This window comes from Myotis yumanensis, unplaced genomic scaffold (assembly GCF_028538775.1).
Source record: "Myotis yumanensis isolate MYYU_CA2020_CCGP unplaced genomic scaffold, mMyoYum1.0.hap1 SCAF_5, whole genome shotgun sequence".
Taxonomy (NCBI): domain Eukaryota; kingdom Metazoa; phylum Chordata; class Mammalia; order Chiroptera; family Vespertilionidae; genus Myotis; species Myotis yumanensis.
Genome location: NW_027223756.1, coordinates 99049081 through 99061527, shown reverse-complemented (window position 1 = coordinate 99061527; position 12447 = coordinate 99049081). Strand labels below are relative to the sequence as shown.

The following is a 12447-nucleotide window of genomic DNA, read 5'->3' as shown; positions in this document are numbered from 1 at the left end:
AGAATTTTTTTTATATTTGCAACCATAGTAAAACGAAGATTTATATTTTTGATATTTATTTTATATATTTAAATGCCATTTAACAAAGAAAAATCAACCAAAAAAATGAGTTCGAGTGTCATAGGTTCACCATCACTGTGATAGATGATAGATAGATGATAGATAATAGATTATAGATAGATAGATGATAGATAGATAGATAGATAGATAGATAGATAGATAGATAGTTAGATAGCTATCCCAGTCTGGAAATGACATAGTTCATCCAGTCTCTGCCCATCCATTCATCAGGCATGGTTCTAGCCCACATAAACACATAAACACAACCTGAATTTACTTCAGTTCCCCTGGATACTGAAGACAAGGATTTCAATGCAAGCTGTATCATCCTCAGACAACACCAGGAGGGAAGTGGGAAAGTGACACAGGGAAGAGAAGGACACCATAAGAAAGAATTGGCATTATTGAGCAGGTGACTGCTAAAGGCATCTGGGGCAATCATGTGGAACATGCCTCGGAGTTTTCTAGGTCAAGAGCAGAGACTGTTGGGTTCTTGTCCCCTAATTCACATCTGTCATTGAGATGTATCCCATTCAGCACAACAATAATAACACAATATGGTGAGCAGAATAATGTCCCCCTAAAGATGCCCATGTCCTAATCCCCAGAACCTGTGGATGTGTTAGCTACATGGAAAAATGAGAGTGAAGGTTGCAGATAGTGTTATACTGTAAATCAGAAGATGCCTTAATCAATAAGCCAAATTTATTTGGAGTCCTATTCATTTTTGCTAGCCCTAGCGGGCCCAGAGGAACTCTTGCTTCTCAAATTCTGGGACCCAATATAGTGGAAGTCTTTTCCATTTATATGTTTTTCAGCTCTTTGTTTTCCAAATTTGGAATGAGACTTCCGGACCTTCTGAGAAAAAGTCCTGTTTGCTGGGACAGAGCTGTGAGACCATATCTCAAGGCCTGGCCTGGCGCCAGCACTGACAACTCTGTCTGGGGCATATTTTATGGCCTCTCTGGAGTGGGGAGTAGTCTTATTTTACCTATTATTTAAGCAATCAAATGTTTACAAAGTAGCAGGGTTAAAATTTTAAACAGCAATTTTTACCCAAGATGGAGGTGACTATACTTCAATAGAATTAGGGTTCCTAATCCACTGACCTTAAAATAGTAAGGTCATATGAAATTATCCAGTGGCCCCAATGTAATAGCAAAGGTCCCTTAAATGTGGAAGAGGAGGCAAAGGGTCAGTGCAAAGTAAGAAAGATCCATGTCGTTGTTGGCTTTGAAGGTGTTGGAAGGGGCCACCAGCCAAGTAGCGCAGGCCGCCTCAAGAAGCTGGGAAAAGCAAGAAAACAAATTGTCCCCAGAACCTCCAGAAAGAAACACAGCCCTGTCAACACCTTGATTTCAACATTATCAGACTTGTTTGGGTCTGACTTCCAGAACTATAAGATAATGAATTTGAATTGTCTTATGTCAGTAAGTTTGTGGTGATTTGGTACAGTATCAATTGAAAACGAATGCACATACCTGAAATAATGTTTTTTCAAAATGCATATGAAGAAAATCATAAAATTTTGCTGAATAATATTTTAAAGGTACCTGAATAAATAACTGGTTCATGAATGAATGAGTAAATAGACAGTCAGACATATACATACACATGTATATCCCCCAGCAAAATTGCAGACTGATTCAGAATTGTATCTAGGAAATAAAATGCGCAGTAGTAGAAAGAAACATTGAGAGAAGACAATGTTGTGGTGTAAATCAACTATATTATAGAACTGTAGTAACTAAAACATTGGCGAGTAAATTCAATGCAGGCATAATGCAATGTGTGACTTTATTAAGAGGATGTCGTGGGGGCTGACTGGGGGCACTAAGACTATCAATAGAAGAGAGATGGTCTATAGCTTTTGGAGGGAGAAAGGGTTCTTAGAATCTCAAGATCTCAAAGATTTCAGTTCAGGAGGAATAAAAACAAAAGTGGGTGGGACCAGAGAGGATCTAGCAAAGGGCATGGCCAAATTGCCTGATCCTGGGGACTGAACAGGGGGCAGGGGTGAGAGTGGGGGACAGTGGCCCTCAGAGGCCTGGGCACAGAGCAGAGGGCTTCTCGCAGATCCAGAAGAGTTCTTCACTACATCTGTTATCATTCCAGCCATCACCGGACAGTTCCACACAGTCCTCCTCTCCTTGATTGTTAGGTTCCCCTCTTTTCCAGAAGCTGTGAACACCATCAAAGCTATGAGTTCCCTCCCCGACCCAAAGCCAACTCCCCAACCCACCCTTAGACCAGCTGGTCCATGGCCTTTGGTAACAAATTTCTAAGAATCAGCTAGAAAGGATGGTGAATTCAGAGACAGGGTTTTCAAAATGTGGGTTCAAATACCACCTCCCTCAATCAGTGCTAGCAAAATAAAAATACAGATTCCTGGGCCCATACATAGACTTAGAGAATCAAATCCCCCACCCCACCATGGTGGACTCAGGACTCTGCATCTCAACCCACTTTTTCGGGTGATACTTTCCAACCCCAGAGTCTGAGCAACCCTGGCTTTAGGTGCAGGTCTCTTCCCTACCTTCCCACTCCCAGGCCATTGTTGCTGGCAAGTCACCTGAGATGTAAGTGGGTGTTGTCCACCCATTGCCAGGACCCTTCATTGTGTTTGTCACTGAGGCCGATCCAGGTGCTTTTATCATTTCTGATATCCCAAGATTTCAGGAATTTCTAGGGGTGGGGGAGGGATGGGGTATCAGGAGGAAGATTAGTGAAGGCCACCCATCCCATGTCTGCCCACATTCTCATGGTCCCCTGCCTCCCACAGAAGTCTTTCTGTGTCCTAGACTGCATCCCCTACTTAAGTTGTATGCATTCACATGTGCATTAATGCTGTGGATGTGTGGAAATGTATTAATTTATTTCTCAATTCACTTATGTGTCAAGGGAGAAATTACTCTGAGTTTCCTTTCTTTACATACATAGACAGCACTTTTACATGACCTTCCCAAGTCCATCATGGTTTCTCCTCTAGGAAGCCTTCCCTGACTGCATCACCCCCCAAACCTCCATCTCTCGAAGGGCAGAAGAGAGTGGCAGAAGGCTTTTTGTTGACCTGGCCCAGCCCAGACAGGAACCTTGCCTGGCATACCTGCTCCTCAGCATTGTTAATGACCACTAGCTGGGCCCTCATGTCCTCACAGGCAGAGACAGAAGCATCCCAGGTGCTCTGAATCTTGGAGAAGATATAACAGCTTCCCTGGAAGAAGTCCCAATTCCAGGGGCAGCGACGGCACAGGCCAGCTGGGGAGCAGGGACGAGGTTGGGACAGTTGGGGAGACAGGTTGCTAGGCTCCCAGGCCCCCAACACAGGCATCAGATATGGGAAATCCAGGGCCAGGCCCCTTTGTCCAGCTATCAGCTCAGTCTCCAAGAAACCCATGAGAAAGACCCCATTCTGCCCTGCCATTTTCAGAATGGCAGCCACGGGAGGTGAGCCTCAGCCCCACCTATGACCCCCCACCTCCCTCCTGACCTTGATGTCTGAACCTTACTCAGGGTGGCATTCATCCTGCTCAGCTGATGGAGGATCTCCTCCAGGTCTGATTGCAAAACAACCACTGGAAGAAGAAGACTTCAGTTATTAAGCACCTACTGTGTGCTCGGTGCAGAGAGGGCCCCGTGATTTCTGCATCTCATGGTAACCGCAACAGCCCATTATACAAACAAGAAAAGTGAGCCTTAGGCAGTGACTTCCCAACATCCTGGCCCCCGGGACCGCACACAGGGATCCAGTCTCCTCCCCCACTCCTGCCTGCCCTCTACCTCACAGCGGTGGCTCGTCCAAGGTCACGCAACTCAGAGCCCTCCCCATTCCAGAACCCAGCCTCCAACCCCTCACCCGGGCTGTGGCTCTCCTGATCATCCACCTCTCTTGGCAGGGATTGTTGGATCCTGGAGACTACAAAAGAGCAGAGAATTCCCCTTAATTGAGTGTCTACAGTATGTCTGATCCTGTGCCACCTTTGGTTTCAAGATCTGAGAACTTAACCCTCACCCCACAAACCCACCTGGAGGAAAATGAGCTGCATTTCACAGATAAGGAAAAAGGCTCAGAGAGAGGTAGTAACCAGCCCACAGTCACACAGGAGATGACAAAGAGTCCAAATATCCCAGCCCTAGTGGTTTTGAGGACTGTGGAAAAGGGAAAAGTCCAACCCAGAGGGAAAACCCCAAGAGGCTCAGGACTCGCAGCCTCTAGCCCCAAACTCACCTTGAATCAGGGTGATCAGCATGAGCATGAAGAGACCCAAAGAGATGAGGAGCAGTATCAGAAGCAGAGGGGCCCGGGTTAGACACTCTGTGACGGAATGGGCAGAGCTGGGAGCTAGGGACAGAACCTGCCTCAACCCACCCATGCTGGAGGTGGCCTCCCAGCTGCCCCCTTCCCCAAGTGCTTGCTCCTGAACCACCCATCCCTGTACCTGGCAAACTTCTTGAGCTCCTCAACAGCCCAGGGTCTTTCTCAGATGATCTCTGGCCTTGAAATATCTCCCTCTCCTCTGAACAAGACAGAATGTATTCATCTGAGCTTCAAAGCCCTAATGGAGACCATACCCTCTTCCCTCCTTGCAGGCTGGAGGACAGACCTGGACTCCCCCAGGACCCTGGATCCCTGGCCTCCCCACCATTACCCCATAATGGGGGCTCAGCCTCATCAGGGCCACCTGGTTCCTTGGGGACACACATCTCTGCCATCCTCTTCTCCTCTCTGTTCTTCTGTCCAGCTCCTCCCTGGACTATGGTTTTTATAACCTCATGAATTTCCTCAGCAGCCCCTCCAGGGGCTATTCCTCCCAAAGTCAGGAAGAAGAATGAGGAACTATGTGGGGACACCACTTCCTCTTGGAAAAGTTTCGGGTAGAGATGAAATGCCTGACACAGCTATGAGAGAAGTCATTTAGGGTGGGGCAGAAGCTTGAGGTCAATGCTAGTGTCAAAAGGCACTGCTCCAACCCCCACCCAATCCTGGGAACTTCGGCCCCACCTTATCAGAGCCTGTTTCCTCATCTGTAAAATGGGACAATTACTCTGCTTCATACTGTTAATGTGAAGTTTAATACAGTGCACTAGTAATGGTTATAAATTTCCTATCTCAATGATAAATACTCAGTAGTAATGGCACTTAGCACATACACACCCCAGAACCCTGTGCTGTCCATTCTACCTTGCTGCAACAAATAAGAAACCACAGGTGTGCTCCTGGTGGTCTTTGGTTGAGGAGCACTGACAGAAAAAGGTAGTTATTATCCTGCTTTAGAGATGAGGACAGAAATAGAAAGGGCAGAAACTGCCTGAGGTCACACCGCCTATAAGTGATGGGCTGGGAGTTAGAACCAGGCAGGTGGACTTCTGAGTCCCTGCTTAACCACTGCACGGAGCAGGTACTCTTTCCATTTTGTAATTACTGTCTTGTAGAGAGTTTCTTTGAAACTATGTGTATCAAGTTTCAAATTTATTTATGTATGGACTCCTGATTTCCTATCTGACTCAGTCAGTTTTATGTTACTATCTTTAATTTTTTAAGTATACTTTTATTATTGATTTCAGAGAGGAAGGGAGAGGGAGATAGAAACATCAAGGATGAGAGAATATCATTGATAGGCTACCTCCTGCATGCCCCACTCTGGGGATCGAGCCCACAATCCGGGCATGTGCCTTGACGGGGAATCGAATCATGACCTCCAGGTTCATAGGTTGATGCTCAACCATTGAGTCAAATCAGCTGGACACTATCTTTAATTTTAATCTAAAGTGAATTTCTTTGTCCAATAGTGGGGCAAAGGTGTAATGGCTACTATAAGGAGAAGTTCTCTTCAGACCAAAGAACACAGCAGGCAACTCCATAGAAATAACAATTTATTATAGGATTATTTACTTACAGGGAGATTAGGCTGGAGCAGAGCAGACAACCCAGCAGTCTGTGCAAATTATTCTTTATGTCCTAACCGGTTTGGCTCAGTGGATAGAGCGTCTGCCTGCGGACTGAAAGGTTCCAGGTTCGATTCCGGTCAAGGACATGTACTTTAGTTGTGGGCACATCCCCAGTAGGAGGTGTGCAGGAGGCAGCTGATTGGTGTTTCTCTCTCATCAATGTTTCTAACTCTTTATCCTTCTCCCTTTCTCTCTGTAAAAAATCAATAAAAAATATATTTTTTAAATTATTCTTTAGCCCTAACCAGTTTGGCTCAGTGGATGGAGGGTCAGCCTGCAGACTGAAAGGTCCCAGGTTCGATTCCGGTCAAGGGCATGTACCTTGGTTGCAGGCACATCGCCAGTAGGAGGTGTGCAGGAGGCGGCTGGTCAATGTTTCTCTCTCATCGATGTTTCTAACTCTCTATCCCTCTCCCTTTCTCTCTGTAAAAAATCAATAAAATATATTTAAGAAAAATATATTCTTTACTACCAGACCCCTTTCACAGTACTTTTTTATAGTATAACTCAGGTACTGATGATTGACAAGACAAAGGGACAAAGAATGCAGTAGTGCATACCTCCTGATGGTCTTGTGACAGGTGATTTCTTAAATCAGTACTATCACCAGTTTGATATTTATCTGTTGTCATGCCATTGTGGCCACTACTAACAAAATTTTATGGCTACATTTTAAAGAACACATATAATCATCAACTAGAAGGCTTTGATGTGCTTGTTAAGGATAGTGAAGTTGATCACAGCATGAAACTTAAAAATGAAATGAAATCTGGATGCAGAGATGGAGTTGGTTTTGTTCACATCTAAATCTATGTACTCTATAGACAGCATATAATTAGATCATTTTTATCCATTCTGTCAATCTCTGCCTTTGAATTGGAGAGTTTAATCCATTTATATTTAATGTAATTACTGATAAGGAAAGGTTTATATCTGCCATTTTGCTATTTGGTTTTTATATCCCCTACTAGAGGCCCCGTGCATGAAATTCGTGCATGGGTAGGGTCCTAGACCTGGCCGGCGATCAGAGGCGATTGAGGCCTTCTGGCTGCCAGCTGCTGGCCCGGGCCTTCCTTTCTTCTATGCCATCCCCTAGTGCAAGTCATAGCGAGTGATCGAACTCCTAGTCTCCCAGTCAAATTCCCAACGGGACAATTTGCATATTAGGCTTTTATGTATATAGATATCTTTTTCTTCTTCAGTTCCTCCATTACTATCTTTTTTTGTATTAAATAGATATTTTCTAGTGTGTCATTTAAATTCTCTTATTTCTTTTACTATATACTTTTTAATTATTTCCTTAGGGTTTGTCCTGGGATTACTTTTAACATCTTAATTTATAACAATCTAGTTAATATTAATAACAACTTACTTTTAATAGTATGCAAAACTTTGCTCCTATATAGTTTCATTTCTCCCCGCCCTTTATGCTGCTTTTATCACAAATTACATCTTTATACATGTGTGCTCATGAACTTTGGTTTCTAATTATTGCATTATACAGTTGTCTTTTAAATCATATGGGGGAGGAAGGAATAACAAACAAAAATGTTTTATATTTACCTGTGTAGTTACCTTTATTGGTACTTTATATTTCTTCATGTAGATTTGCATTATTGTCTAGATTCAGATTTCATCCTGAAAGACTCCATTCATTTCTTTTATTGGTAAAATACACATAACATAAAACTTACCATTTAAACTATACAGTTCAGTAGCATTTAGTAGATTCATATGGTTGTAAATGTTGTGCAGCCATCACTAGCTAGTTCCAGAACATTTTCATCACCCCAAAAGGAAACCTCATATCATTTAAGCAGTTACTCCACATTCTCACCTTCCTCCAGAGTCTAAAAACCTAATCTGTGTTTTGTCTCTACCAATTGACTTATTTTGTATATTTCATACAAATGGAATCATACAATACCTTTTGTGTCTGGCTTCTTTCATTTAGCATAGTGTTTTCAAGGTTCATCAATGTTGTCACAGTACTTTATTCCTTTCTATGGCTGAATAATGTCATTTTTCTGGATATGAAATTCTTGGTTGACAGTTTTTTTCTTTCAGCATTTCATATATGTCTTCCCACTCACTGCCTTCTGGCCTCTGAGCCCTACTGGAGACCAGACCCTCTTCCCACCTTGCAGGCTGGAGGCCAGACCTGGACTCCCCCAGGACTCTAGAGCCCTGCCCTCCCCATCACCCCAGAATGAGGGCTCAGCCTCATCAGAGCCACCTGGTTCCTTGTGTGAGAATAAACAAGTGATCTTTTCTGTCAAAGAAGTTTAGAGAGCTGCCATTTTGGCTCACGTGACTTGGCAGCCACCATGTTGGCCGAATGACTTGCAGCTCCCCTGGGGGCCGCCATCTTGAAATGTCAAAGGTCAACCCCTTCCTTTGAATTAGCCAATTGTGAAAGACTGTGAGCCTGAGCTCCAATCAAGAGTAAGGGACTGGGGGCGGGGGGCGGGGGGGGGGGAGAGACATATGTAATACTCTTTGTAATACTTTAAGCAATAAAACAAAATTAAAAATAAATAAATAAATAAAAAGAAAATAAGATTTCCTCTTCACTTTTGGGGTCAAAAACAAGAAGTACCAAATTTGCTTAAAACTGAAAATCTCACCAAACATTCTCTGTAATTGACTGTCAATTGAGTCTGGGAGAGAAGAGAAAGAGTCAGGCAATAGGCAATTTTCTCTGCTGAATTTCCACCCCTGAACGTTATCTTCCAGAAACAAAAACCCAGTCTTTCCAGCTTGCCCGGGACTCTCTGAGCCGTCCTGATCCCTCAGACACACCCTGGATGCATCTCCACTATGCCAGGACTTCACTCCACTTCCACAGTTTACTGATGCAGCCATGCACAGCCATGTTGCTCAGAGAAGAAAAGAGCATAGTCTTCTTAGAGGCACTCTGTGATTTCTCCTGCAGCTGCATGCTCTCTATCCTCTCTCATTCCATCTCATGGAACCAGGAAGTTACAGCAGTGGTACTCAAATCAAATGTCGCATACAACATAGTTTTATGACAAACCTCCAAATTTCTACAAGCAAAAGCACAAAAGAAAACTTACAGATTGACAAATAATTGTAATTGTGGTGATATATGCATCATTTGGGCTGTGTTACTCCTTTTGATAAATCAGAAACAGCCTCCTAGAAGGTGGGCCAGGGGCAGGGTTTGAGGGGTATTAGTAACTGGGTCCCCTGACCTTCAACCAAACTCAGACATTTCCCACTACCATTTGCCTCTGTGCCCTGTATACATGACCCATAACTTAATGCTAGAAAAGGCTGAATCAAATATGCCCAAGACAGCTTTTTTAAATTTTTTTTCTTTATTGATCCAAGACATCTTTTGATTAGTGTTTACTCCTTATCTAGAACCATCAGGTATACAGTAATCTGTTTTTCTATGTTTTTTATTTGATTTGGCTGCTGTGAGACTTACACGTATTTCTTAGGTACAGAAAGTTCATGGATTGCATTTTAATGCTGAAATTGCTATTGCACTAATAGATCCTCCTAGGGGTGTTGGAGAATGCTGGTGAAGAGAGATAGATATCAAGTCATTTCTTTTTCTTGTGTCATCTTAAACTTTTGGAAGAGCAAAGTGAGAGTTATTGCTATGTAGTTTCTTCATCTTCATTACAGTATCATCATACATCTGGTGCCTCTATGTGGTTATTCTATTAAGTGTGTTTTTACTAAAACTAATAAATTGATACTTTGAGAAAAAAATAGAGTAAGGGACTCGCCCAGCCAGTGTGGCCAGTGTTTGAGCATCAACCTGTGAACCAGGAGGTCACGGTTCTATTTCCAGTCAGGGTACATGCCCGGGTTGCCAGCTTGATTTCAAGTGTGAGGCGTGCAGGAGGCAGCTGATCAACGATTTTTTTCTCATCACTGGTGTTTCTATCTCTCTCTCCCTCTCTGAAATCAATAAAAATATTTTTTTTAAAAAAGCCCTAGCCAGTTTGGCTCAGTGGATAGAGCATCAGCCTGTGGACTGAAGAGTCCCAGGTTCAATTCCGGTCAAGGGCACATGACTGGGTTGCGGGCTAGGTCCCTGGTAGGGAGCATGCAGGAGGCAGCCGATCAATGACTCTCATCATTGATGTTTCTATCTCTCTCACTTCCTCTCCTTTCCTCTCTGAAAGCAATAAAAATATGTTTTTTTATCAAAAAAATAAAAAATAAATAAAAAAGAGTAAGGGACAGCTCACGTGCATCAGGTTTATAAAGCCGAGCAGACTGCCTGTTCAGTGTGTGGTGCTTCCAAACCATGTGCGTGCGCACCCTCCTGCAGGAGTAAAGATATATTTGCCTTGCTGCCTGGCTCCCGAGTGTGCTTTGTGTTCTACCAGGACCCCTGAATTTGAGGACTCACCTTGTTTCTAACACTTGGGGACACACATCTCTACCATCCTCTTCTCCTCTCTGTTCTTCTGTCCAGCTCCTCCCTGGACTATGGTTTTTATAATCTCATGTATTGCCCTCAGCAGCCCCTCCTCAGGTCCATTCCCCCAAACTTAGGAAGAAGAATGAGAAGCTATGTGGGGACACCACTTCCTCTCAGAAAATTGGGGTAGAGATGAAATACCTGACACAGCTATGAGAGAAGTCATTTAGGGTGGGGGCTGAAGCTTGACGTCTATGCTAGTGTCAGAAGGCACTGCTCCAACCCCCACCTAATCCTGGGAACTTCGGCCCCACCTTATCAAAGCCTCAGTTTCCTCAGTATAAAATAAGCTGTTAATCTTGTTAAGGATCACTTGTACATGATGAGACACTTGTCTCTTGCTGCTTTCAAGATTCTTTCTTTGTCTTTGATGATTAGGTATCTAAGTGTAGACCCTTTTCAGTTTATCCTACTTGAAATTCTTTGTAGCCTAACACTTTCATCAAATTTTCAGTTTTCAGCCATTACTTCTTCAAGTATTCTGTCTTTCTCTTTTCATTCCTCCTCTCCTTCTGATACTCACATTATGCATATGTTGATATGCTTGATGGTGTCTTTCAAGTCTCTGAATCTCTGCTAATTTTTCTTTATTTTCTTTTTCTGTTCCTCAGACTGGATCATCTCAATGGAACTATGTTCAATTTTTACTGGTTCTTGAGAGCTAAAATGGCGGCGGTATAGACGGACCTGTCCGTGCCTTGTCCTGGAGCAGATAGGGTGAGCAGCTGAAACAAGGAACATCCAGCCCGAATAGGCAGAGTAGACTCAGCTGGGAGACAGTTTGCAGCCGGGAAAGGCAGAGGCCTCCCGGAGAAAGGGGACTGTTGGAGACTGCCGGATCAGACTCCCCTAACCGGGCAGCCTCCACTGCTGCTGAAATCTCTCCCGGAATGCTGGCTCAGCCGTGGAGACCACGCCATCTTGAGTGGTTGTTATCGGAAGCGTATACATCCAGAAATCCTGCAACCACGGCATCCAGGGATTAGCTACTAACTCAGAAACACCAGATCTCAAGCAGCGCGAACACGTGGACTCAGAGGAGCCCTGCTCCTCCTCACAGAAAGGTCAGATTTCGCCTAGATAAAGATGCGGTTTGCAATTCAAGTTGGAGAGAGGAATGCACACGGGGGTAGTTTGCGCCCCACAAAGTCCGCGGACCGTTGGGGCCAGCGTGATCCGCGAGTGTGGAATGGGCCCCACAGGGCTGCTGGCAGAAGGGAACTCTAAAAATAAGCCCATAGCTGGACTGGATGCAAAAAGGCCGGCTGCTTAGTGCCAGGGGAGAGAGGACATGCGGAAGAGACTGCACACAGAGCTGGACAGTGGAGGGTTGCGAATTCGCACACCTTCTCAGGCTCTTCTTTTTTTCTCTCCCCCTTAAATCTTTGTATTTGATTATTAAACCCAATACATAGGATCGCCCAATTGGGGTCACTCACAGAGACTGCAGGGGAAAATTGTTTTTGTGGAACCTGGGAAACAGAGCAGGGAGTAATGATCAAAGAACCAGCTCTGGGCAATTGACTCTCCCAAATCAGTATTAAGTGCGATAGGGAACACAAAAACCTAACTACTGGCTAGAGAGGACTTATAGCCTCGGAGGTCAATCCAGAAACACTGCCACCCAGGGGCTGAACCACAAACTGTCTCTTCTGTAAACACAAATAAAGGCAGTCTGGGAAAGAAATACAGCCTGCTTTAAAATCAGGACTGTGGTTTACAACACAGAGGAACAGTGTATCGCAGGGAACTTCAACATTCTCGTGAATACCTGACAGAACTAAGGCATGCCAGACAGAAGAATAGAAGTGAAGGACCTTCACTACTACACATTTTTATTTTTATTTTCACCTTTTAATTAAGAAACTAATTTTTCTTCTTTTTTATCACCTGATTTTACCTTTTTAATTACTACATATTTCTTTTTAACCAGTATTATTACTACTACCATTTTACCTTTTTTTAAGTGTCAT

At 43.8% G+C, this 12447-nt stretch overlaps 1 protein-coding gene across 5 annotated transcripts; it reads right to left on the bottom strand.

Annotated features, from left to right (window-relative positions):
* Positions 1-1840: 1840 nt before the first annotated feature.
* LOC139009985 (CD209 antigen-like protein C) lies at positions 1841-4797 on the bottom strand. 5 transcript variants are annotated; one of them, XM_070414113.1, is made up of 8 exons: positions 4665-4797; positions 4500-4577; positions 4289-4375; positions 3917-3976; positions 3570-3635; positions 3167-3318; positions 2633-2745; positions 1841-2241 (listed from the first exon to the last, which is right to left on the bottom strand). In XM_070414113.1, exons 1-8 carry the CDS (start codon positions 4771-4773, stop codon positions 2100-2102), a joined length of 807 nt encoding a protein of 268 aa, XP_070270214.1. In that variant the 5' UTR covers positions 4774-4797; the 3' UTR covers positions 1841-2099. The 5 variants fall into 5 exon arrangements, with proteins under 5 accessions (XP_070270214.1, XP_070270215.1, XP_070270216.1 ...); XM_070414114.1 differs by having other exon boundaries at positions 4710-4797; XM_070414115.1 differs by having other exon boundaries at positions 4743-4777.
* Positions 4798-12447: the final 7650 nt, after the last annotated feature.